This window comes from Rousettus aegyptiacus, unplaced genomic scaffold (genome assembly GCF_014176215.1).
Source record: "Rousettus aegyptiacus isolate mRouAeg1 unplaced genomic scaffold, mRouAeg1.p scaffold_m13_p_17, whole genome shotgun sequence".
NCBI classification, from domain to species: domain Eukaryota; kingdom Metazoa; phylum Chordata; class Mammalia; order Chiroptera; family Pteropodidae; genus Rousettus; species Rousettus aegyptiacus.
Genome location: NW_023416292.1, coordinates 25,116,501 through 25,141,923, shown reverse-complemented (window position 1 = coordinate 25,141,923; position 25,423 = coordinate 25,116,501). Strand labels below are relative to the sequence as shown.

The following is a 25,423-nucleotide window of genomic DNA, read 5'->3' as shown; positions in this document are numbered from 1 at the left end:
CCCCGCAGGCCGCCCCTGGCCCCGCGCGGAGCCCCTCCCCCAGCCCTGCCGCCTCCCCCCTGCTGGCCGCATTCATTCCTCCTCCCCTCCCCATTTTTCCTGATAATTTTTTTGATCCATTCACACTGTTTGGTCATCACCCCGAACAGAGATTTTTTGCCAGTGATGTGGCCCCTTCTTCTTCGCACCGACTGAAGTCAGCCAGGGATGACTCTGGGAAGCGGGGAATGGGGGGTGGGGATCCGCGGGGAGCACTGTGACGGGGGCTCTGGCAGCGTCGCCGTCATCCCAGCGTTGGCTTCCACCTGCTCGCTGACCACTCTCTGTGCCAGGCCCTGAGGGTACGGAGGTGGGCCGCTCAGCCCAGGCCTCTGTCCTTCCTATTGTAAATGGAATTTACCACGTGGTGGGCAGGCCGACTACCAACGAGCAGCAAACAGATCGTGACCTCGGCGGGAGGTGATGGACCAGGATAGTGGCAGTGAGGAGGGAGGGGGTGACGGATCTGAGATGTGTTTTGATGAGCAGACAGGGTAGAGAGATGGAGTGATGCGGGGACAGGGGGACGGGGCTTCGCCTCCTGTGGGATGGCGCTGGGGAGTCCGGCTTGGGCAGCTGGGCACACGGCAGTGCCCCTCACAGAGACGAGGGAGGGAACAGGGTTGCCCCAGTTTTACATGGGCCAAGGGTGAGATGCCAATCGATGGTTCACTGCGACTGGCTCCGATCCCTGATGCTTCCTACACATCCTCTCCCCTTGTCACCCAGAAGGAAGGGGGTTGACAGCCTGCTCTGCAGGGGAGGGGACTGAAGTGGGCAGGGTGAACTGGCCTCTTCTGTGGCCCCTGCAGCCTTTTCTCCACCCTTCTTCACTCCGCCGTGAGGCCAGGAGGCTGAGGGCCTTGCCCCGTGGCTCTGGGGCCTGGCTGGTGGGAAGGGCACCAAGGGCTGAGACAGGAGAGGGCGGCTGGGCATTTACCTGCCCCTGCCCCCATCCCCTGGGGGCAGAAACTAAGCCCTCTGTTACTGTGCTAGAGGTGATACCCTGTTCCCTGAATTTCACCCATATGCTGCCCACGCTTTGTCCACAGTCCCGTTATGAAACACTTTGCAGATGATCTAGTTTGAGGAGCCCTTGCTTTCCCGATGGACCTTGCCTGGTCCACTTATCTGGAGCTGAGGATCCCGCCGGTGGTGAAGTGGGGATTCGGGCCCGCGGAGTGTGGCCCCAGAGCCTGAGCGGTAAGCACTGGCTCTTTCCTGTCAGACTGATCCCTGGAGGAGACGAGAGAAGCCTCAGACTCTGAGTGGAGAAGAAAACAGAAACCGAGAAGAACTTCCCAGGGCGGGATGAGCTTGGGGTTCCAGGCACGGTATACAGAAGGCAGAACTAATAAAGATGGATGACAGTTACAGCCAGAGGAACGCGACAGACTTCAGGGACTGGGGGACTCAAGCCTCAGGGTTTGGGGGTGAGGAGGGGACACGAGATGTTTAAGGCTGGCCTGGGCATTTTGCACTGATTCCAGAACCGGCCAGGAGGACAAGCATCCCAGAGGTTCAAGTCCCGAGTGGATGACAGGAAGTGGGGTCAGTTGCCCCAAGCGGCCCCTGTCCTCTCCAGCCGGGGTGACGGAAGGTTTGACCCGAGATCGATCTGGCTGACCCTGCGTCCACAAGCGACCACGTGAAGGAGTGTGCACTTTGTCACAGGGCCAGGCAGTGGGAGGCCCGTGGGTGAGAGACTCAGAGAGGGAGGACGGAAGGCAGCTCCTGGGGCGAGGTCGCTCCCACGCTCCGCACACACACACACTCTCGTGCCCTCAGACACGCACAGAGCCACGCACGTGACTCCAAACACGCATGGACACGGACGCCAGCACGGAGCGGGCCTGGGCCGCGTGCCCTGCCTTGTTGGACTTGTGGTCACCAAGGCCGCGTCTCTGCCCACACTGGGGAGGGACAGGAAAGCTAGCCCTGGTTCCCTTCAAAGTTCAATCGACGACGTCGGGCGGGTGACAGAGCAGTGCCAGGACACAGAAGGGCCCCAGGGGAACCGGGCCTTGGGGAGGAGGAGGTCAGGGGGGCTTCACAGAGGAGGTGACACAGAGTCCCAGCGCTGGGACACACGCAAGTGCTCACTGACACCCTGTTCCACTCAGGCACACCCAGCGTCTGACCCTCACGCACACGGCCCACGCGCCACCAGCACACGCGCATGCAACGGACAAATGGCACAGACACACCGACTGTCACACTTTTTCTCAGCGGCACGCGCACGCGCGCCCGTGCTCTCACACGCGCACTCAAGGTCCAGGTTTGTCCTCCGGCCAAGGCCGCTGGACGCTGCCGACCAGCGAGCACCGCGCGCGGCCCCGGGGACAGCGCCGCCGGCCGCCTGCGAGGGGCGCCCGAGAGCCGCCGGCCGCCGGAGGGCGAGGCCGGGGCCTCTGGGCCGGGGGGCGACGCGCGAGCCAGGCCTGGGTGGAGAGCCGGTCGCGGCGTCAGCTCCGTCGCCTGCGCCCCGAGATTAGGCACCTCGCGCCGGCGCCGGCCGATAAGGCGCGCGGACGTGCGGCGAGCGCTGCCCCGGCGCGCGGGGCGCTCGCCGTTTGTCCCCGAGCCGCCTGGCGCCGCCTCTGCCTCCCCCACTCGGAGCGTCGCTGGGGCCCTGCGTCTGTATTTCCGAAAGTCCCATAGCATTCGCTCGAAATGCGATCGCACTTATTCGAACAGGTGTTTGCAGAGCCCCCCGCTCAGAGGCACAGGGTGCGGCCGGAGGGTTTCTCGGTTCCCAGATCCTCAGCGCCGCCCCAGCCCCTCGCACGCAAGTTGTCAGATGTTCGATTTTTCTATGAATTCTCCCAGAAATTGACAAGGCAGGAACAAATAATGCAGGACCCCCCCTTTCTAACGCGAAGGCAGGCAGGGGGCCGTGCCCCCGGTCTGTGTCTCCACCCCCGCCCCGACAGCCCCCCACTACTTGCTGACCAAGAGAGGCCTCAGTTTCCCTCGCAGCTTTCACAGGGGGTCTCTTTCTTTTTAAAGAAGTCGTGGTGAAATCTACAAGTAAGATTTGCCATTTTACCCGTTTTTTCAGTGTCCTGTTCAGTGGCATCAGGTACAGTCACAGTGTTGGGCAGCCTTCGCCCCCGGCCGTTTCATGGACCCAAACAGAAACCGTTCCCTTTAAATGGCAGCCGCTGCCCCCCGCCCGCCGGTTCCTGCTCCCCACCCTCAACCCCTGGACCCCGTCTTCCACTCCTTGTCCTCACCGCCACCTACCACGGCCTCTGCCTTGGCTCCTCGGTGGCCTAGACTTCGGAGTCTTCACGGCTGAGGCTCCCCCTGCAGCGGTCCCTCTGGAGAGCGGGTCTGAGCATCCTGCTCTGGCCCAGGACGCTGCTGACTCGCTGGGGTCTGCAGGCACCCTACCATCTGGGCCCAGATGGCCTCTCCAGCCGGCTCCACCCTTTCTCCAGCCCGCAGCCCATCCAGCCCCCTCGCACCTCCTAAACATGGCTTGCTGTTGCCCAGCGCCCTGCACACTGTCCCCTGCTTCCCCGGCCCCTGCCGGCTTGTCCCTACCTCCTCTGTCAAAAGAGATTTCCAGTCGGCCATCTTGTCTGGAGCCATTTTGAGAAGCCATTGTGAGGCACTGAAGACGTCACGTAGCTAAAAGCCATGCTATGGCTGACGAGTTTAAAACAATGGTCACCTTGGTAAGCCTCATAAAGTCACCTTTTAAGGTAATGGAATGTTATACTACCATAGAAATGAGAACATGTAGGATCTCAGGTAAGTGACAAGCATTGTCATAGATATGTATGGCATGCTTTGCTATGGTAATGTGGTGATTGATTATGGTATTCAAGAATCACATAAAAAGGCTATGCTAAATAAACTCGGGGCTGCAGCTCTGACTGTATGCCCTCCCGGAAAGATCTTTCCCGTCTTCTCTTTTTTCCCTTAGGCTTCGCCCCCCTCTTTCAGGTACTGATCGACTTTAGCCGGCTGGCTCCGGCACCATCTGGACTTCGCTTTCTCTCTGGCATCATGAGACGGGCTTTCTTGTCTTCTTCTTCTGTTCAGTTAAATTTAAAACACACATCAATGGCCCCTAAAGCTATGAAGTTTGTAGCCACTAAAAGTGGGCCAAATGGGCCTGTGTGCCTCCTGATATGACATGACGGGAAGTGCACCATCAAGGAGAATTTTGATTCTAACGTGGCCTCAAACCTCACTACCCGTTATGTAGAGAATGGAGGAGAGAGCAGATCGAAAACTTCCTGAATGTGAGAGATTCTACGGTTTCATGAACACTTAAATGCAGAGGAGGAACCGTTCATTCTAAAATGATTTAAGACAAACACCAACCCCATGCAATGTGTGGACCTGATCTGGACACCGACTGGGACAAATCAATTGCAAAATACATTTTTGAGATGACCCAGGGAATTCGAACGTGGATTGGGCATTATGTAATATTCAAGCAATTCTGTTAATTCTGTGCGTTGTGTTAAAAAAAAAATCTCTTATCTATTCAAGATACGTTCTGAGGTGTTTGTGGCTATAATGATATTCATATTGGGGTTTCGATTTAAAATATTCCAGCAAGGAAAGAGTGTGGTGATTGGTGTGGGAAGAAAGTTAGGGCAGATAGTTTAATAAAATCAGATGGACAAAATGTTGACAGTCGTGAAGGCTGGGCAACTGATACACGGGGGGTCCTTAGACCATTTCTCTACTTCTGGGTATGCTGTAGAAAACATCAGAATGAATTCCATACGAGGTGATTATTGGGTTAAACCCTGTGCCGGGTGAAACACAATGATGATGTGTCCCTCTTCTCAAGTTTCAAGTGGGTGGGCAAGAAATCAGGCCCTGCCACCCTTGTCTGGGGATCCTGCCAAGAGTACTTAAATTCATGTAGACAAAGTAGAATGGTGGTCGCCAGCCCGAAAAAGCATCGTATCTACCTGGAGAACTAGAGGGAAGTCCCGGAAAGTGTTGCGACGTAGTAAATTATGACCCAGGTGAAGTGGCCTGACATGGCTATCTCTGGGCAGGTTTGACTTTGCCAGGACAGTCCTCCTCTGTCTTGGGAGTAAAGTCAGTAAGTGGAAAATAGGAGCCTCAAAGGAAGTTAAAGATCAGGTCATCGGAACCTCAGTCGCTAGGAAACGTAGGAAACGTCTTCGGGAAAAGCGCAAAGCTGAAAAACAGGCAATTCTGACTCCACGTTCCCAGACCTACCCTGCAAAGCCCCACAATGCCATGTCACCCCTTCCTTTCCCACTTGGTCCTGTGTAGCTGGCCAGAGGCACCTACGCATGGCTGCGGCTCTGCGTGGGCTAAGGTCATTCGGGAGAAAAACCCAGAGTGGAATTTTGTAGAAGGGGTCACAAGGAGGAGGATGGAGACCAGAGCCCAGGGTGGGACAATCCTCCATGAGTGGCCTGTTTATTTGAGGCGCGCAGAGCATTTTTCTCTGAGTTTTATTCTCTGTCGAGTCACTTGCATTTGAACGTTTTACTTTCGCGCCCACGTGATCTCAGTGAACTGTCACCAGGAATTTTCCCTGTTGGCTCGGATACTTGGGTTCAAGCTTTTCAAGGTCTAAGCCGCAGAATCTATTTTACCTGGCTTTCAGTCTGCACACTTTTCACAACTGACACCCCTGTGGCGCTTGTGGACCTTTCCCCTAAATCTGCCTCTTCCTTTCTTTGCCACATGTCAAGGTCCGAGGTGCTGCTTTCTTCCTCCGCTCCATGGCTGGTACGTGGGGGCGTGAAGAGAAAAAGGGGAACAAAGGTGTACAGGTAAGGGACATTCAGAGGTGTCGTGGGAAGCCCAGAGCAGACCAGAGAGCGAGCGACCCTTTGAGGAAGGGGGAGGACACTAACGGGGGCGTGTGGAGGCCGGGGCGAGGGGCACAGCCTGCTCTGCCAGGGCTGACGGGGGACAACTCCAGGAGAGAGGGGCTCCTAGCCGTTTCAGTGGCCAGCTGGCTTGTCTTTTGTGGTCTGAGAAAGTCAGGGTCAGCAGCCAGCCGGCTCAGCCCAGGAGAGGAGGGCCGTCAGGAGGTCTGGAAAGGCTCTCAGGCCCAGCCCAGCCCCCACTTTCTTGTGGTTTTCTATATATAGGATCATATCATCTGTGAAATACAGATATTTTAACTTCTTTTCCAATTCGGCTGTTTTAAAATTTCTTTTTGTCTTGTAACTGACTAAAACTTTTAGGATGTTGAAATAGTACTGGTAGCACCACTTATTTTTAAACAATAATTTTTTTCTTGTCCCATAATGATGACATCCATTTGTGTTGTAAGTCGTTCAGCCTTTCAGGCAACCTTTCCCTAAGGGTCAAAGTACTGTGACCCACGTTAGCAGAGAAAGAGCCAACGGGGTGAAGCCCCGGTGGGCTCAGTCGCGTGCGCGTAGGGCTGAGGCTTCCAGATGATGCTCTGAGTACTTTACATACATGATCTCATGGTGTCATCCTCAGTGAACGGATCAGGGAAGCCAGTTTCGAGAAAGATAACGAAAACCAAATTTTTACGAAAGGTGATAGCCAGGAACCACAGTGGAGGGCATTCACAGCACCGCCGGAGAACAGCCCTTGCGGCCCCAGCGCCACCCCGCCCTCGGCCCGGCTTGGCTCCTTCAGGCTGACGAATGGGAGCGTCACACATTGGTCGTCCTTACGAGGCCTCATGCTCGTACGAGGGGAAGCAGCCAATCAGCGCGGCCTGGCCCCGCCCACCCAGCCTGCGCCCGGTGGCGTTGTCGGGGCCCTCCCGCTGCATGCCGGGAATTGCAGTCCGCTGAGGCCTTCCTGCTTCGGGCGAAAGAGGATTAAGAACTACTCGCCCCGGGTGGCTGAGCGCGGAGCCGTGAGTCTTTTAAGAATACCCAACCGGAAACCTGGACCGTGAGCCGGCATCCAGGCGCAGGTGAGAGAGGCGTGGATCGGGATGGGAGGCTGCGGGTGGGGTTTCGGCCTTACCTCTGTAGCACAGGGGGCCCGCCTGTTGCGTCAGAGTGCTCCCCGTGTTTGAGGTCGATGGGCCCTACTGACTGACCCTCAGGATGTGCGGAAACTCCCGAGCTCTGTCGTGAGCTTTCCAGGCATCCCTAAGATACCCGATCCCGGGTTACTCCTCTACAGCGCGCCCTCCTTCCTCGCCCGGCGTTGCTCTGGGGCTGTCTCCGCTGTCCTGGCGCCCAGTCTCAGCCCCAGGCTACATGGCCGTAGCACCCAGGGGTTCCGGCTCCATTTCTTCTCTTCTTGGGGCGAGCCTGCACCCCTTGCACCGCCTACGAGGGAAGACCTGGGTTCTAGACTTGGCGCTGCCGCTGCCGTCGTATCTTCCTACCTCCTAGAACCTCACTTTGACCTATAAAATAGGGCTATTTAAGGGTCCTCTCAGTCCCTAGCCCTGAGGTACTTTGCTCTTTCTCCAGGACTTGGAGGAAGAAGCTGAGAGTAGCAATCCCAGAGGCTTCCTGGAGTAGGAATTGGCCGGCGAGGATAACGTGAGGTGGCATTAAGTTCTAACCATCCATCGTAAGTGCGATCAGTGGTGGAGTCTCGGCCGCCCGGCTGTCCTTTTGGTTTGCTGCATTTCCTTTCTGTAAATGCTCTCTGGCTCAGTTCAGCAGAGGGTGGGGCCAGGGGCCAGAAGTAAAGGGGCTAGGGGTGTGCGTGTGGGGGTGACCTGGGGAGCTGCCACCGAGTATCTGCCTTTGGTGCTTGCCCCTGCAGGGAGTGCTTGGTGCTTCCTCCCTATGTCACCCCCACATGATGCCTCTGTCCCGCTGGCTGAGGTCTGTGGGGGTCTTCTTGCTGCCAGCCCCTTGCTGGGTGCACCGGGAGAGGTGGCTGGGTACCCTACGGCGGCCCTCCCTGTATGGGAGCTCATTCCTGGGGGCCTGGCCCAGTGCTGGCTGCTGGTGCCAAGTGTGGACAAAAGAGCCTCGGTGAGTGTGGTTGGTGGGTGTGGGCCTTGGGGAGGGCAGGGCCTGATCAGGTTTCTGACTTGTTCTCTTTTCTCCTCAGGGCACGTTACTCCTCCCTCAGGATGAATGGAGATCAGAAATTGGATGCTTTTGAGCAAGAAAAGCAGAATTTTCTCCAGGGTTTCCCAGAGATCGTCAAGGTGCTGACTGAGGACATAGGACACCCAGAGATAAAGGAGGCTATTGACCGGCTCAAGCAGGTGAGGGACCTGCACCTTACGAGTGAATCTTTGGTCACTCTGGGTATGCGTGGGATCCAGCTGTGGCTTTGGGGGGACTTCTGACAGGTGTAGGGGCAGGCTTTTACCTGGGTGACTCCAGGTCGGCTCTGGAAGGGCCTGTGCCCGGGCAGGTGAGCTTCCTCACCTATTGTCCTGCCTTGTGGTTCTGGAGGGCCACCCACGCTGCTTTGCATGGGTGGAGACCCCTGGGGGTGAAGGCCTTGCACCTCATAAGTCTTTTGTTGAGAAAGGAAATTAGGTGTCCAGAAATCATAAGGTGTCACCTTGGGGACAGGGTGAAGACAGTCAGATACCGGCCTGAGAGAAGCTAGTGGATCTTCAGAAACTCCTGCTGTGGGACAGGGGCCGTGGCTTCGGCACTTAAACTGCTTTTATTCTTTTGGGGTAATCCTCTTTTCTAAGCGCTGTCTCATTTGCCTGAGGGGAACCAGGGTAAAGGAGGTTCTACCCACATGGGGATTGAAAGGGAAGCCGGATTAGATCTGGTCCTTAGCAGGGAGGCGGCAGATGAGGGGTCCCAGCAGGAGACACCACTGGAACCGAGGGGAATGGGTACCCCAACCTGGGTCCCCTCCAAGCTCTCCTCTGACCAACTTGGTGGGAGGGGGACTTGTCTTTGATACAGTGAGAGGCTTTTCATCTGCAGACAGGTTGGGCTGTGGGTAGAAGGCGGTGGCTGGGAAAGGAGGCTGGGATTGGTTGTGAGGTCTAGGGGAGGGGGCATGGGCGGAGCCTGGGTGAGCCGGCCACGCCCACAGCTTGTGCAGATTTCCTGGGTTCAAGTTGGGAGCAGGGTTTAATGTGCGCTGCTAAACTTACCAAGGTACACATGCAGAGGGAGAGCCTGGGGTCCTTGGGGGCCATCCAGCTGTGCTGCAGGACTCGGGGGAGGGAACCAGGGAGTAGCCGTTCCCGGGGCTCCTTGGAGGAGGAGTAGGGGAGGGAAAGGAGAACTCAGAGTCCGGCTCTGCTCTGTGGGCCCTGACGTCCTGTGCCTTTGCTCTCACCTGCAGGTCCTGGAGTACAATGTCATCGGCGGCAAGTATCAGCGGGGCCTGACGGTGATGGCAACATACCGGGCGCTGGCCGAGCCGGGAAAGCTGGATGATGCGAGTTTCTATAGGGCCCTGGTAGTGGGCTGGTGTGTGGAGATGGTGAGAGCCATGCCGAAGGGCTGGGGAGGAGAGGTTCACCAGAGTGGGGTGCCCTGCATGGGGCCGGGTTAACAAATGCGGGGACCTCTCTTGACAGCAGGTACCTAGTTCACCTGCAGACTACCTGTGGGCCAGGGCCTTGGAACTAGGCACAGAGGTGTCAACAATCCGCTGAGCAGTGACAGTTTTTCCATAAGACTAGTCTTAAGCAGAGACTGAAGACAAGCAGCCCACTGATAGTTTTCGAAAATGTTTTAAAATTAAGTCTCCTAAATGTAACAAAGACGAGATTTCCCATAAAAGCCCAGATTTCTAGCATCACTTGGAAAATTGCCAGATCTGGGTGGGTCCAGATCCCCTGCAGCAGCAGTGGGCGGGTGGCCTCCAGTCGCGCCCCCGGCGCCCGGTGCTCTCCTGCCTGGGCCCGTCCTGCGTGGGCCCGTCTCGCGCCGCTGTGCTCTGCGTCCTGCGTTTCCTTGTCCCCTACACCCAGCTCGCTGGGCTCTTGAAGGTGTGTCTGCTGGCCTGGGCTAAGGGTTTCATTAGTGACAGGGGCACTGGGTGCTGGCAGGGGTGCCCGGCCCTGAAGTGGGCAGCAATGACTCTGGAAGGGAAGACGCTCAGGGCTTGCTGGATGGCGGGTGGCACTAAGGGGAGGGGCCTCCAGTCAGGGCGGGGTGAGGAGCGCAGTCGGCCATGCTGTGGTCTTGGTACCGGTGGAGCAGGCGGAGCTGTGCCCAGGGGGTGTTGCAAATGCCAGTCTGAAGCCTGCGAGATGGGGCTGGAGAATGGGATTCACTCCGAGGAGGTAAAGGACGATGACATCACCCAGGGATAGGGCTCTCTCTGTGACAGGGGTGTCCCTGTAGGGATCAGGAGGGGCTAAGGAGCCCATGAACATGGAGGCGACAGGCAAGGGCGGAGGAGGGGAGCAGAGCTGTGGGGCCATGGAAGGTGCGGACCGGAGGGCCAGCAGCTCACCTGTAGAATCAGCTGCACCTGGGTTCACCTGGGCATGTTTTTTAAAAACACGGCTAAAATGCTGTCACTGCTCCACGATGCCGTTTGAGTGCCCACCCTCGTTTTGACTTGGGTGATTTTAGTTATAATTTCCGCTTCTGTCTTCTCCTTCTACCCATGTCCTTCACCCTCTTATTTTTCCGTTTCACTATTTACCTCCTAAAAACAAGGATATTTGCCCATGTAACCACAACACCATTATCACCTCCGCCTTCGTCCCTTTGGGCTGTTAAACAAATACCAAGGAAGGGGTAGTTTATAAACAAAATAAGTTTGTTTCTCACAGTTCTGGAGGCTGAGAGTCCGAGGTCAAGGTACCAGCATGGTGGGGCGAGGGCCAGCTTTCTGGCTCGCAGCTGGTTCCCCACGTGGAAGACGTGGAGGACGTGGGTGAGGGCTCTGTGAGTTCCCTTTTCCCGAGGCCCTGCCTCCTGAGGGTTAGGGTTTCAATATTTGCATTTTTAAGTGTAGGCCTGTCACTAGGCAGGATGGCTCAAGGCTGCATGTGGGAGTGGACATCCCTCAGGTCACACTCAGGCGGGGTCCGCAAGGACACGGCACGGGCGTGTGGCTGGTCTCCGCTGTGGCCTTCCCACTGCAGCCCAGGCCCGGGAGGACCTGGAAGGACTGTCGAACAGCCCGCAGGCTCTTGAGGACTTGATCGGTGGCGCTCTGGCACTGATGTGGTTTTTTTTAACGCCTACAGCACCTGGTCCTCCTAGGGGGTCTTCCATCCAGGTACTCACCAGGCCCGACCCCGCTTAGCTTCCGAGTTCGGATGAGGTCGGCATGTCCAGGGCTCGCCTAATAAATAGAAAGTGCGGCTGGGCCAGAGTCACTTTGGCCAGAGGAGATTGTGGGGGCCACAGAGTGGGCACAGTCCCGGTGGAAACCAGAGGGCTTTGCAGTCACTCTTGGGAAAGGCAGCAGACCACTCCAAATAAACAGCGTCAGTAAAACATGTACTTCCGACGTGGAAGGCCCCACCCTACCCCAGGATGAGGCCAGAGGCCAAGGGACAGGCGGGTGCCTCCTTCCCCAGAGACTGGGTGAGCCTGGCCCTTTCCCAGCAGTCACACCTGAGCCGGGGGGCTGCGTCACGTGCTCTCTCTGAGCAGGGGGGCCCTAGGACACACACAGGTCAGGATGGGCGAAGATTCAAAACCATGTCTCGAAAAGCTGCTTCGAGGGGCCGGAGTGTGTAGCCCAACGGGGAGGAGTGCCATGGGGAAGGGCAGGGCGTGTCGTTCTTTTACTTGCCGATCAGAGGAACATTATGACACCCTGGCTCTGGGACAGGCGCCTGGCTGGACTCGGGAACACCGAGGGTGGCGTCCCTGCCTCCGAGTGGAGTCTCGTTGGGAACCAGCAGGGCCAGGCAGCGTCTGGCGGGTGGCATCAGCTCTTTGCCGACGTGTAAGGACGTCTAGAGGTGCCTGAGGCCCGTGGGTGAAAGTTCCCGGGAGTCAGACTGCAGTTCCGTCCATCAGGCCTGCACCCCCAAATGAGCTTCCTGAGGCAGGGCTCTGCTCCTGGACACTGGCGTGTGTACGCAGAGGGCCCGGGAACAGCATGGGGACAGCGTTCTGCTTCGTTAGTCATGCGAAGTCAAGTTGCCTGAGGAAATCTTACTTCTCGGGTCGTTGAGCGTGTGGGCAGGTGTGCAGCATGTGAAGGCTGACACCAGACGGTCCTGAGGCTGCTCGTCTGGGGATGTCAGAGAACAGGAGCGCTCTAGTCCCCTTTCACGTCTGGGCAGTGCGAGCCCAACGGCTCAGAACTGTCCTCGGCTTCCCTGCCCTGCTGTTCTTCCCTAGCTCTTAGCAATTCCCAAAAGCCTAGGGTGGGAGGGACAATTAGGAGGAGCCCCGAGGGTTTCATGCCATCTCCTCCTCCTAGCTCCAAAGCTTCTTTCTGGTGATAGACGACATCATGGACTCATCCATCACCCGACGGGGGCATCTCTGCTGGTACCGCAAGGTAAAGTGGGCGTGGGGCAGGCCACAGGGAGCGGTTGCCGGGAGCCTCCTGAGGCGTCCTAAGTGACAGGTTTTCCATTTTCCTCCGTGTCCCGGACAGCCAGACATTGGCTTGGGCGCCATCAACGATGGTCTTCTCTTGGAAGCGTGCATCTACCGCCTGCTGAAGCGGTACTGCCGGGAGCAGCCCTATTACCTGCACCTGGTGGAGCTGTTCCTACAGGTGCGCTACAGACCGCGGCTCAGTGCCCCCAGGTGCTCGCGGGAGCCGCGGCCTCCATCGGACATTCTCCCCGAAACCTCACTGGGTTTGCCCGGAAGAGGAAGAGAGTGAGGGGGGCGGTGCTGGCGGGAAGGGAGCTCCACCCCGGTGTGGCTGGAGCCGGTAGCGAGAAAGGACTGCGCATGCGTGCGTGCTGTAACCATGGGCCTTGAGTTCTGGGGCCGTCTCTTTCGCTGCCTCTTTGCCTGCCCAGTTGTCACTGGGGGTGGGATGTAGGGCCCAGGATTTCGGGGTTTCCTAGTCCTAGAGAAAGCCCAGCTCGTGGGCTGTCTTCCTGCTCAGACTACCTATCAGACTGAGATCGGACAGACCCTGGACATCACCGCAGGCCCCCCGGACAAGGTGGATCTCTCAAGATTCACTGAAAAGAGGTGAGGGACTGTGGGGACCACCCGGACGGTGGGGGGGGGTGTGTGTGTGTCCTGGCGGGCATTGCTCCTCTGAGGAGTCATCTTCCCCACCACTCAGGTATAAGAATATCGTCAAGTACAAGACGTCTTTCTATACTGCCTACCTTCCTGTAGCTGCAGCCATGTATATGGTAAGAGCCTCGCCTCCCCTCGCTGCCCACTGATGTGGCCTTTTGGACAGGAGGGGACAGGACAATCTGGTGTCTCCACTGAATGGCTGTGCGACCTTTCCTCAGCCGTAAGATGAGGGTGAACCCCCACCCCCCCAGACTGTAAGGGCTCATGAGGTGTGTGGCGGGGAAGTGGCCCTCCATCAGAGCGTGGGGAGGGCGAAGACTGGGTCCGCAGGTGCCCGTGGGGTCAGCTGTCCCCCTTGACCTTGCTTCTCCCAACTTGCCTTTTCACCTTGAGAGAACTTGGGAATGGCAAAAACATCAGAAAGAAGGATCAGGGCCCCCAGAATGCATCACTCTGCTGTGACTTGTAGGAAGGCCCAGCTGAAAAACAGTGGGGTAGAGCTTGGGCCACCTTGTCACGGAAGCCAGGTGCCTGTAGGGAGAGAGGATCTGGGGCCGCCCTCGGGCACGACCATGCGGGAGGAAGGTGGGGGTGCCTTGGCGCGGGGCTCACCGCCGCGCTTTCGCTGCAGGCGGGCATCGACGGCGAGAAGGAGCACGCCACTGCCAAGAAGATCCTGATGGAGTTGGGGGAGTTCTTCCAGATCCAGGTCGGAGGGCGCGGGGGCGCCAGCAAGGGGAGCGCTCCGTTCTCCCGCCCTGCCTCGGAGCATCTTCATTCCTCCTTTTCTGTGCCCAGGACGATTACCTTGACCTCTTTGGGGACTCCAGTGTGACAGGCAAGGTTGGCACTGACATCCAGGACAACAAGTGCAGCTGGCTGGTGGTGCAGTGTCTGCAGCGGGCCTCCCCGGAGCAGCGCCAGGTCCTGCAGGTGCCGAGGGGACTGCGGAGCCCGGGCCCGTGAGGGGGGGTAGAGCAGTGCTGCTCAAGTGGGGGCGATGTGCCCCCGGGACACCTGGCAGTGGCAGCAGACATTTTTTGTTGTCACAGCTTGATGTCTTGCCCTGGTGCCACTAGCGGGTGTCTGGTGGGCGGAGGCCAGGGGTGCAGCCGCACATCTTACAGTGCACACAGCAGCGCCGCACAGCAATGAATTATCTGCCCCCAATGGGCAGCGCCCAGGCTGACAGCCCTGGGGTGGAGGAGGCCGTGGGCAGGGTATCTGAGCACGTGGGATGGGGCAGGGGACCAAAGCTTAGACACCGATGGAAACTGGGGGCAGGACTCGCGTGAACGTCACTGGAAGTGTTGTGGGGCGTGGAGGGGACCTGCAGGCGCTGGAGACAAGCTGAGCCTGTGTTCCCGCCTGCCACGCCTTCCAGGAGAACTATGGGCAGAAGGAAGCCGAGAAGGTGGCCCGGGTCAAGGCGCTCTACGAGGAGATGGGCCTGCCGGCCGTGTTCGCACAGTACGAGGAGGACAGCTACCACCGCATCCGGGCTCTCATCGAGGACCTTGGCCCGCCCCTGCCCCCTGCCATCTTCCTGGACGTGGCACACAAGTTCTACAAGCGCAGGAAATGAGCCAGAGGCCGCGGCGCAGGAGATTCAATAAACGACACGAGTTCTTGCTCATTGTCCATGGTTCTTGGGAAGGGCGACCCTAACACAGCCCGTGTCAGCACAGGCTGACTGACAGAAACAACAATTGCGGTCTCATGGCGTATTTCTGCTCACAAAAATCATCACCAGTTCTAATTAAGACTCAAACACTTCTTAGAGTAGACGCTGAGGTCAGTGTGCGCTGTACGTGCACAGAGGAAGGTGACTAAGAGCCAGGTCGGTCGCTCACCCGCCTGGTGAGTGGCTGGAGCCCCACCGGGCAGCTCAAGGTGGGGAGCCCACCAGGGACAGGACCCCCACCAAGCGTGCACTCACCCACACCCCCTGACTGGGACAATGTAGACACCAGTTCACAGCACTGCACATCTGGGGTGTGGGAGGAAGCCAGTCCCTGGAGAAAACCACGCAAACAAGGGACCTGGCCAGAATCCTTTTTCTCCCTCACCCACGGTGTGAGGAGGAGGCCGGCGAGAGGGTGTTTCTCCCAGGCCGCTGTCCTGCAGCCCCGGGCTCCGCTCCAGCTCCCGCCGGCCAGGGTGGCGGCGGCTGCGTGGACACCAGGCTTGCTCCCGAGTCCCCTCGTACGGAAGGCTGAGGCGCGTGGAAAACTGCGGGACGGACCAGGGCGTTGGCAAGCAAGACGTCAAGCGCTGGGGGCCGGGTCTGAGCCACGCCACGCCCACGCGAGAAGGGGCGCGGCTGCGCAGCGCTGGCGGGTTGTCCCGGCGCCCCTCCCCTCCAGTCTGCGGGGACGGGCGGGGACCGGGGAGCCGCGGAGCCCGAGGCGGTAGCGGCTGCAGGAGGACCGTGGTGAGGAGGGCTCGGCACAGGGGTGTGGATGAATGGGGCGGGCTGGGGCGGGCGTGCGGGCGCGCAGGGTGGGTCTGGGGAGGGGGCAGTAAAAATGAATAGGGGCGGGGTGGTGGCTGAATGATAGACAAGCGTGGAGAGAATGGACCGACACAGCGGGGTCCCCGCAGGGTGGAGGCGCACCGAGGCTGGAGCCCCGCGGCCGGCCTTTCGGGATGCTCCATCCTTCCCCCCCACGCCCGGCCCTGCCCTGCGCTGGGCAGCGGGGCGCGCACCCGTCCGCTGCCCCTTTCGGAGCATTCGGGCGGGGGCCCCGTGGCCGCTGCTTCTGGCGGCGACTGCGGCAGAGACGACCCGGGTCCATTCTGAGCCGCATCCGTTTCCACGCCCCCGCACCTCCACCGAGATGCAGAGCGCAGCCGCATTCTCTGACCTCCCGCCCCGTTCCCGGGGGGTTACGGCCGACTCCACCTGCAAACACTGCAGAGGAAACTAGAGACCAGTGGATGGCCATTTGCATCTCATTTGAATATTGTCCTAGGAAGCCGGCGCCTTCCCAGGACTGCTCCAGCCGTCAGTCACCTCGGTGTCCTTTCCACGGCACGCACCCTCACTGGCTGGGGTTCACCATCCCTGTCTTCTAGGTCTGCATCTGCGGTTGCCAGGTAGGCGGATGTGAGAGGCCCGGCCCGCCTGATTCTCTAGAGGCCACCCCGTCGCCGCCAGCACCATGCTGTCCCCTCAGAGGGCTTTGCTCTGCAACCTCAACCACATCCACCTCCAGCACGTCTCTCTGGGCCTGCACTTGTCTCGCCGTCCTGAGCTCCGAGAGGGGCCCTTGAGCACATCCCCTCCCCCAGGGGATACCGGCGGCAAGGAGAGACGCGGCCCCTGCAGCGGGACCCTGGTGGACGCCAATTCTAACAGCCCAGCGGTGCCCTGCCGATGCTGCCAGGAGCACGGGCCGGGCCTAGAGACCCGGCAAGGCCCAGCTCAGGAGGACGAGGGGGCTGCCTCCCCCTCGGACCCAGGCTGCTCGTCCTCGCTCAGCTCCTGCTCTGATCTGAGCCCTGATGAGTCCCCCATCTCGGTCTACTCGCGCGACCTCCCTGGCGACGAAGATGTCCATCCGCAGCGCAGCATCATCCCCCCGGAGCAGGGCGCCCCACTGGCTTCCGGGGACCCTGGCACCTGCTCTCCCGACAGCTTCTGCTGCTCTCCCGATTCCTGTTCCGGAGCTTCCTCGCCGCCAGGCCCTGGCCTGGACTCCAACTGCAACGCCCTGACCACCTGCCAGGACCTCCCTTCCTCAGGGCTAGAGGAAGAGGACGAGGGTGGGGAGCTGGAGCCCCCCACCTCCGAGCTCCCAGAGGCGGATGAGGGGAAGATCGACGCCGACGCCGAGAAAACCGAACCCAGTTGGAAAATCAACCCCCTTTGGAAAATCGACACAGAGAACACTGAAGCTGGCTGGAAAATCACTGAGAACAATAACTCTGGTTGGAAAATCAACGGGAATACCAACTCTGGTAGGAAAACCAACACGGGAATAGCTGATTCCGGCCAGAAAACAGAGGCAGGGAAAGGTGATGGGGGATGGAGAAGTGACGTCAGCGAGGAGCCGGTGCCCCACCGGACAATCACGTCCTTCCACGAGCTGGCCCAGAAGCGCAAGCGGGGCCCGGGGCTGCCCCTCGTGCAGCAGGCCAAGAAAGACCGCAGTGACTGGCTCATCGTGTTCTCGCCGGACACTGAGCAGCCCCCCACCGCGTCTCTGGGCGGCTCCGCGGCGCCTGCCCGGGAAGTCACCACCTTCAAGGAACTTCGCTCGCGTAGCCGGGCCCCACCCCCGCCAGTCCCGCTCCGAGACCCACCAGCGGGCTGGGCCTTGGTCCCGCCCCGGCCCCCACCGCCACCCGTCCCGCCCCGGAGAAAGAAGAACCGACCTGGGCTGCAGCCCATAGCGGAGGGGCAGCCGGAGGAGGGCAGGGCGGCCAGCCCCGCGGCTGGCCAGGGGGCCTCCGCCGCGAAGGAGCGGGAGGAACCCGGCGCGCAGGCCGGCCTTGAGGGTAAGGGGCAGCAGGAGCAGGCGGGAGGAGGGCTGGGCCTCGGCCTCGCCCACGCCTCCAAAGCCTACAGCGCGGCCCGTCTCCCCTCCGCTCTGTGTCGCCCGTCCGCCTCGTCCCCTTCTACCAGGGAGCGCTCTGGGAAAGGGAAACCGGGTGGGTCGTTGGGCGACGGGACTAACTCTTTGCTCCCTCTTTCTCCCGCCCCTCCTTGCCTGGCTGCCGGTCCCGCTGCCCTCCTGCCCTTCCGCACCTACCCGGCCAACCCCGCCTGCAGCCCGTCCCCTCCTGCTCCCTCAGCCCCTGGTTTTCCGGTTCTCGGCCGACGGGCGCCCCCTGTTGGAGGGTGGGAGCGCGGGCGCAGCTGGGTCTCTGCTCCTGGCGCCTCTGGCCAGCTGGCCCGGCGCCGGGCTGCGGCTGCTGGGGGCGCCGAGTCCCCCAGAGGAGCAGCTGCTGCCTGTCCGCCTGTCCCCAGTGGGAGCCTATTCGCCTCCGGCTCGAGGGGCTCTCCCCTGCCTGGCCAGCCCCGAGCTGGCACTGCTGCTGTCCCCGCTCTTCCCCAGAAGTAGCACCTTCCCTGCCGCGGCTCCCCCACCCCGCCAGGTACCCGTCCCCCCGCTGCCACCGCCACCTCGTCCGCCGAAGGCCCCTCGCTGGACCAGGAGCCCGCCGCCTCCGCCCAGGCTACGTAAGACGGACACGGCCGGCTCCGCAGGCCACGCCCCAGGCGGCCGTCCCGCCCACTCCTAAGCCCCGCCCACACTTACGTTCCGGTGCTTTCCCGGGTTACCTGGCTCGGCCCCGCCCCTCGACCTGGGGCCGCCTCCTAGGAAGTACTGGGGAGCCTGTACTCGCTCCTGGGCAGAGGGGAGGCTGCTCCTGTCCCCTCCGCGCGTCCTGGCCCCTCTCTCTCGAGGCCCAGGCGTAGTGGACGCGGACCTGCCCAGCTTCCATACTGAGTTTAGGGCGGTCCAGCAAGTTTATTGTTAGAGACCTTGGATAACACCCTCTGTGGATTCCCTGGCCAGTGTGGTTTGGGCCCGACCTCCACGTCGGTCGGGAAGCGTGGAGGGTGAGGCTCCCGGAGCCTCTTGGCCGAAAAGGACCTGAGCACGCCGTCCCCACGAGGCCGGCCCCACGTGGGCCACGGGGGTGCCATCCACCGAGATGTTGCTGCGGGACCCGAGTTTCCCCTTCCCGGCGCCTTCTAGCCTCCCAGTCCCTGGGTCCCCTGTCCCCGTCTCTCCTCCCATTCCCGTCTGTCTGTCTTTCCATTGGTCTGGGTACCCCACGTGCTCCCCGGGTCTCCGTGGGCGGGACAAGGGCCTGGGGAGGGCACAGGGTGCCTCTCCCTTCCTTTGCCTGTCACCTCCCGATCTGGTGCGAGCAGGACTTCCGCGATCGAGGAGGTGGGATCTCGGCCCGGCCCCGAGGAAGGGAATGGGAACGGGGAAGGGCCGGCGGAGAGGGGCGGCGCGTGCTGGGATCGGGGCGGGACCTAACTACGGGGGCGCCGGGGTCGAGCTGACCCGTGCTCTACCCAGCCCTGTGTCCCCTCTCCCAAGACTGTTCAGGGGCGGGGGCGCTGCAGAGTCGCAGGAGGTGACCTGTGCAGAGAAGCCTGGAGTCCTGGGGTAACCCTTAGTAAGTGTCGCCGCATTCTTCCCTTCTCCCAGTCCGTAGTTCCTGGTCGTTCGCCGGCGTCTCCGGGGCCCAGCGACTGTGGATGGCAGAAGCCCAGAGTGGGACAGGCCAGCTCCAGGAGCAGAAAAAAGGTAGGTCGCCCTGCCTCAGGACCCCTGGCTTGGGCCCTCCTCTCTAAGGGTCAGATTGCATTAACCATCTCTAAGTCCCTTGGGTACACCGGGAAGCCACAGGGGGCTTGATGCTTCTCCATCCCCCCCCTCCAGGTCTCCTGATAGCCGTGAGCGCCTCAGTGGATAAAATCATCTCGCACTTTGGGGCGGCCCGGAACTTGGTTCAGAAGGTGAAGGTGTCTGTGGGAGGGTGTGGGGTGACATCTAGGGGCCAGAACAGTTGGCGGGGAGGGGACTGGCGGCATCTCTGGACCCAGGCCCCCTGCACTGCCTCCAGGCCCAGTTGGGGGATAGCCGGCTGAGCCCGGACGTGGGGCACCTGGTGCTGACCACCCTCTGCCCGGCCCTCCACGCCCTGGTGGCTGATGGACTGAAGCCTTTCAAGAAAGACCTCATCACTGGGCAGCGCAGGAGCAGCCCCTGGAGCGTGGTGGAGGCGTCTGTGAAGCCAGGTGCAGGGGAGCGCGTGGGACCAGGCGGGGACTGGGGCTGGGACTGTGGCAGGACTGGGGCGTGGCTGACAGTGCCCGTGTCCTCAGGCTGTGGCACTCAGTCCCTGGGCACGCTGTATAGCCAGGTCAGCCGCCTGGCCCCGCTGAGCAGCAGCCGGAGCCGCTTCCACGCCTTCATCCTGGGCCTCCTCAAGTGAGTGGCTCTCTTTCCGCCTCCCCCCCCCCCACCCTGGCCCCGCCGCCCCTCGCCTGGGCACCGCAGGGGTGTTGCAGGTGGGAAGGCTGGCCCTCTTCCAATCTCGTCTGCTGCCACCACCGGAGGGGGCTGGAGTCCTCCCCCTCCCTGAAGCTCCGCCCGCTCTTTCCTCCCCCAGCACAAAGCAGTTGGAACTGTGGTTTTCCAGTCTCCAGGAAGATGCAGGTCAGAGGCTCAAATGGGAGAGGATGGGGTTGCTAGGCTACAAGGCAGGAGCGGAAGGGAAGGGCTCGGTCTGCTGGTTCTCAGTGATGCCAGAATGATCTAAATCTTTACCCCTGATCTGCTTACAACTCTGTCAAGGAGTCCCATAGCAGGGAAAACCCAAATCCTCACTGTGACCTCCAAGGGCGTGATCCTCACTGTAACCTTCTCCCTTGTCCCCAGGACTGGGGCTTCCCCTGGTCCTGCAAGCCTTCCTTTCTGTTCCTTCCCTCTCCCTAAAGTGCCCCACCCACCCAGTTACTTTCATTCATTCTTGGGGCTCTCCTTCAGTGGGGTCCCATGCCCACTCTCAGACCAGGCTGACGCCCACCCCCATTTTGCTGCCACGGCCTCAGGTCCTCCCTTCCGTTGCTTGGCCCTTGTCACCATTCGTTCCCCACAGGTCTCCCACTCTAGGCCGCGGTTCGCCGCGGGCGGGGGCGTTTGGGCTGGAGCGGGGAGGGCTCGGCCCCAGGCAGGGGCTGATGGCCGCCGGCCCTTCCGCAGGCCTGCTGTCTGTGCTGTACCTGCCCACCGGATTCTTCTCCCTGGCCCGGGAAGGCTGCCCCTCCCTGTCCACGGAGCTGCTGCTGCTGCTGCAGCCGCTGTCGGTGCTGACCTTCCACCTGGACTTGCTCTTTGAGCATCACCACCTGCCCCTGCGGCACCCCCAGCCTCCCGCCGCGCCCCGCTCGCCTCCTGCCCTGCAGCAGACGGTGCAGGCCCTGCTGCACTGGGGGGGCCGGCTGGCCCAGAGCCTCCGCGGGGCTTCTGGGGAGAACCCCCCCAGCCCTTCGGCCCCCTCGGCCCCCCAAACAGCAGGCAGCTGGTGGGAGCAGCTGACCCAGGCCTCGCGGGTCTATGCCTCCGGAGGCGCTGAGGGCTTCTCCATTCCCCGGTGGGGCGCCAGGGGTCAGGGGTCTGCGGCCGGGGGCACCCAGGAGAGCTCACTGCCCACGGAGGACTCGGCACCTGGCAGAGGCGCCTGGCTGGGGAGGCTGTTTGGAGTGCCTGGGGGCCTCGCCGAAACTGAGAGTGGAGCTCTGAAGTCCAGGTAATGGGGTACCTGCTCCCCACCCTGACTCTGAGCCCCTCCCAGAGCCCCAGTCACCCCAATTTGAAACTTCAGAGTGAGCGTGGACGTTGGCTGTTGGTTTTTCTACAGCCAGGAGCTATTAAAACGGTAAACGCACTGTCGTGGGTGTGGACGTAGCTACGCGCTCTCCGCGGTGTGTCTGGCCCTCAGAGCCGCAAATGTCCACTCTCTGGTCCTCTGCTCGGCTCTGCCTGGGCTGGACCGTCCACTCCTTGGTGCCTCAGGCGCTCTCCAGTGGGTCTGTCCTGCCCACTGGCTCGTAGGTCCCTTCTGTGGTTTTTGGTGTTCGGGAATTTTGTTATCACCTCCCGAGTCACCCCAGAGGCCCCTGGGCCCCATGACCGACTCCTGACTGCTTTTAACGCACCGTGCAGCCCCTCAGCTTCTTCCTGCCTCCAAAGCCCTGGGCTCTTGGGGTCTCTTTCTGGAGGTGGGGCGACCTCTGCGACGCCCCCTCCCCCCCGCGTCCTTTCCTCCAGGAGACCATCGAGCTGGCTGCCTGCGACAGTGAGTGTGTTGGCTCTGGTGAAGCGGGGGGCACCTCCCGAGCCCCCCTGCTCTGCCGAGGAGCTTGAGGCCTCAGCCCCCAGCATGGCGCAGACGCACAGGTGAGGATCGGGGGTGCCGGGTGTGCGCGCGGCCTGCGCATGCGCGGCGCGGATGCGCCCGCGAGCTCGCGGTTCTGGCTTCCCAGAGCGGAGCGGGTAGTGTGGAAGGCCTCGGGCTGGAGGCGCTCCGTTGGCCCGTCCATCGGTAGCGGTGTGCCTGCCGCTTCTTGCTCTGTGAGGAGAGGGACCTTGGTTTTGGTCGTCATAAAGGCCGACCTGGGCACAGAGGTGCGCGCTGGCTGCACCGGGGAGGACCACGCTTCCCTTCCGCGGGGTTTCTCGCTCTGGCACCAGGGGCTTTTTTGGGCTCTGGCTCCCTTTGGCGTCTCTCATGCACTGAATTAGGCTTCTTGACGTTTCATTCACGCAGCAGTACTTTTCAGGTGCTTGCTGTGCTCCAGGCCTTACGCGGGGTGGGGCGGGGCACGGGGAGATCTGTCGGAGCCGCCTTCGAGGGGCTCGTGAAGTCCAGTGAAGACCCCAGTGAATAAACAAGCGGCTAAAATTCGGTGTGGTGGGCCCGGGGAGAGGAAGGCCGAGTCCATAGACAGGGCTTCTTCCCCAGGTTTGGGGACGCAGGGAAGGCCCAGTGACGGTGTGGGCTCCGCATGGGCTAGAAGGGACAGGGTACAAAGGCAGAGAGGCCCGGGGGCCACCAGGAGGAGCTGCGGGCACCTGCCATGGCAGTGCCTGGGCCGTCCGGGGGCTGGACCTCCACCGGGGCAGTGGGCGCCTCCACGGGGTCTGAGCAGGGTCTGGTCTTGTGACCTCCCTGCCTGTGTTTCCGAGGGCAGCGAGGATCACTGGCCGCTGTGTGTGTGTGGGGGGGGGGCCGCAGGGGGGGGGGCGGGGAGGTCACGAGATCCTGTGCCGGGCCTCAGGCCGTGGGGCAGGGGAGGAAGGTGTCCGGAGCAGCGGGAGGGACAGACAGCAAGCCCGTTGTGGTGACTGATAGAGTGAGACCCCTGGCGCTTGCGGTTCAGCAGTGCCCAGGACAGGAGGGGCTGGTGTGCAGGGTGCGCGTGAGCCACCGAGTTTGCACACGCTGGGTCCAGCACCAGAGAAGCACGAATCACATCTAGTGAGCTGCCGAAGGGTGGGCGTGCGGCTCACGAGGGCCGGGGCCCCGGCTGGCATCGGCGCGGCGGGAGCCAGCCCAGTGTCCCCTGAGCTGAACCAAGGGGACAGTCCGCACGGCGGAGCGGCGGCCCAGGGACAGCCGGGTGCCTCGCCTCGCCGCCCCCCAGCACAGTCCCCCGGCTCGCCACAGGGCCGTCCGCGCGCTCTGCGACCACCGCGCTGCAGAACCGGGCCAGCTGAGCTTCCGGCGTGGGGACGTGCTGCGCATCGTCTCCACCGTGGACGAGGACTGGGTCCGCTGTGCGCGCGGCGCAGCGGAGGGGCTGGTGCCCGTGGGCTACACCTCGCTCGTCCTCTAGGCCGGCCCCGCCCCCTGCGCCTGCCAGCTGCCAGCGGGGTGGCCTGTGAACACTGACCAGGTCAGCGGACCATCCCAGGAGCATCTTCCCTGTCGCAGAGCAAAACGACAGGCGCTTCCTGCCCTCTCCTGTTTCTGCTCTTATGTAAAACGAGCTTTCCTCCCGCGCCCACTTGTACGCTATGATCTGCTCTCCTTCCCAATATATGAAAGGAACCCCCCCCCACGCAGCCCCCTCCTCTTCCTCGTCTGCACAAGGGCCCCCTCCCCTCCCACCCCCTCCGACACGTGTTGTGGGCTCTGCCGGCCCATGCGCCTCGGCTCCGGGCCGGAAAGCCCTCTGGTGCCCTGTGTCCCTGTCCCCCCCCCCCCCCCCCCCCCCCCCCCCGTATCTATCATGTGCTCATGTTGCGCTGGGGGCCGGTGTCCGGAGGCCACTGGCGGGGGGGCCTGTGGTGTTGGTCTGCCTCTTTCCTCCTTTGTCCTAATAAAGTGCGGGAGTTGGATGTGTGTGTGTGCACGGGGGTCACTGCTGGACTCGGGACACAGGCTGCGGGGGAGGGGAGGGAGGCCCAGGTGTCCTCGCCGTCCCCAGAAGAATGAAGTGGCCCCTGCTTGCGCCTCTGTTCTGAGACCCGATGGCTGTTTTGTGAGACGGAGGCTGAGCCGCTGTGGGACAAGAGGGAAAAGACTCCAGTTGCCCTGGAAACGGCTCATTGGCTCCGCATCCCAGGCGATGGGCGGGAGCATGGGGGTGCCGCCCCCCCCCCCAGCTTTCCCTCTGTCATCACCACTCCGAGGTGGAGGACCGGTGGAAAGCATGCTGACACCTGTTACTTCGTCAGCATGACGAGTTCTCTTCAGCCTCCTGAAACGAGAGGGGCCAAGATGGTCTGGAGCTTCCAGGACACAGTGGTGGAAATCCCACCAATGACGGCCCAGCGTCAGGGGCCCAAAGGTGACAGGAGGAGAAGGCCGTCGTCATGACCGGGGGACGGCTGGGGCAGCTGGGCGCTGGGGCGAAGCGCCGGGAGTCTGACGTCTGCCTTCGCCTCTGGGGGCCAGGCCGGCGACAGGCGGGGCCAGGAGGGGAGGGACCTCGGGCCGAAGCTTCGCAGCCCAGGCCGCGCCGCGCTGCCTGGCATTTCTAAGAGCCGCACTGGCCTGCCCTGCGCCTCGCTTCGGCTTTGCTTCCGCCCGTGTCTGCCCGTCTCCCATCTTCCGCGACCTCCGCATCTCGGGCGTGTCCTGGGCTGACGCCTCCGGGAACTCCCAGCTGTGTTCGCTGGAGTCCTCAGACTCCGGCGTATGGCGTGTGACGTGTCGGCCGCTGCTAGTCACTGCTGCAAAGGAGGCCGGATTTTCACGATGTTTGCGGTTACGGAACAGGCACAGATGCGTCGAGCACACTCTGGGACGGACGCGTCACCACGTGCGGTCTGCAGGGCCCTCGTGTGGGCCGCAGCTTTCCGGGGCCCAGGAATGGCTTGTTTCCCACGGGGCGCCCTGCACTCCCCTTTCCGGACCGCGTCCCCAGGGCCCTGTCCCCGGGGCCCGGGTTCAGAGCGGTGGCTGTCCCAGTGAGGCGTTGCGGGCTCAGTGAGGCAGGTGCACCCAGACCGTGTCGCGGGACATCACAAAGTAGGCCGCACACTGCTGTGACATTGAGTGTAGCTCCGCCCTACTGCCTGGGACGGACAGCTGCAGTCCGGCGAGGTGCCCCGCCCGTCCTGACCCTCCCACCTGGGATGAAGGTAATGACTGGTGTGCCTTCACCGGCCCACGGACCGGGGGCAATCACCGGGGGCTCCGCGAGGGCTGACTAGCTCCGATCTCGGGCGAGTTCCTTCGCCGCTTCAGTTCCCACCCTGGTCAAGTGGGCTTCGACCCCTGAGAGGCCGCTCTGAAGACTGAGTGCATGCATG

General features: G+C 61.6%; 2 protein-coding genes across 5 annotated transcripts; both read left to right on the top strand.

Annotated features, from left to right (window-relative positions):
- Nucleotides 1-6,806: 6,806 nt before the first annotated feature.
- Nucleotides 6,807-14,761, top strand: FDPS (farnesyl diphosphate synthase). Of its 2 annotated transcripts, XM_016166162.2 has the most exons (12): nt 6,807-6,955; nt 7,467-7,569; nt 7,768-7,982; nt 8,062-8,221; nt 9,277-9,417; nt 12,337-12,417; nt 12,517-12,639; nt 12,982-13,070; nt 13,168-13,240; nt 13,759-13,836; nt 13,926-14,060; nt 14,512-14,761. In XM_016166162.2, the coding sequence occupies exons 3-12, from the start codon at nt 7,804-7,806 to the stop codon at nt 14,710-14,712; spliced, it is 1,260 nt and encodes a 419-aa protein (XP_016021648.1). In that variant the 5' UTR covers nt 6,807-6,955; nt 7,467-7,569; nt 7,768-7,803; the 3' UTR covers nt 14,713-14,761. The 2 variants fall into 2 exon arrangements, with proteins under 2 accessions (XP_016021648.1, XP_016021649.1); XM_016166163.2 differs by lacking the exon at nt 7,768-7,982 and having other exon boundaries at nt 6,809-6,955.
- A 712-nt stretch (nt 14,762-15,473) lies between these two features.
- Nucleotides 15,474-24,004, top strand: RUSC1 (RUN and SH3 domain containing 1). 3 transcript variants are annotated; one of them, XM_016166154.2, is made up of 11 exons: nt 15,474-15,561; nt 16,206-17,630; nt 17,905-18,315; nt 19,304-19,402; nt 19,538-19,614; nt 19,722-19,896; nt 19,984-20,089; nt 20,271-20,317; nt 20,864-21,410; nt 21,932-22,060; nt 23,331-24,004. In XM_016166154.2, exons 2-11 carry the CDS (start codon nt 16,292-16,294, stop codon nt 23,497-23,499), a joined length of 3,099 nt encoding a protein of 1,032 aa, XP_016021640.2. In that variant the 5' UTR covers nt 15,474-15,561; nt 16,206-16,291; the 3' UTR covers nt 23,500-24,004. The 3 variants fall into 3 exon arrangements, with proteins under 3 accessions (XP_016021640.2, XP_036090715.1, XP_036090716.1); XM_036234822.1 differs by lacking the exons at nt 15,474-15,561; nt 17,905-18,315 and having other exon boundaries at nt 16,048-17,630; XM_036234823.1 differs by lacking the exons at nt 15,474-15,561; nt 16,206-17,630; nt 17,905-18,315 and adding an exon at nt 18,650-19,036.
- The last annotated feature ends 1,419 nt before the right edge of the window (nt 24,005-25,423 follow it).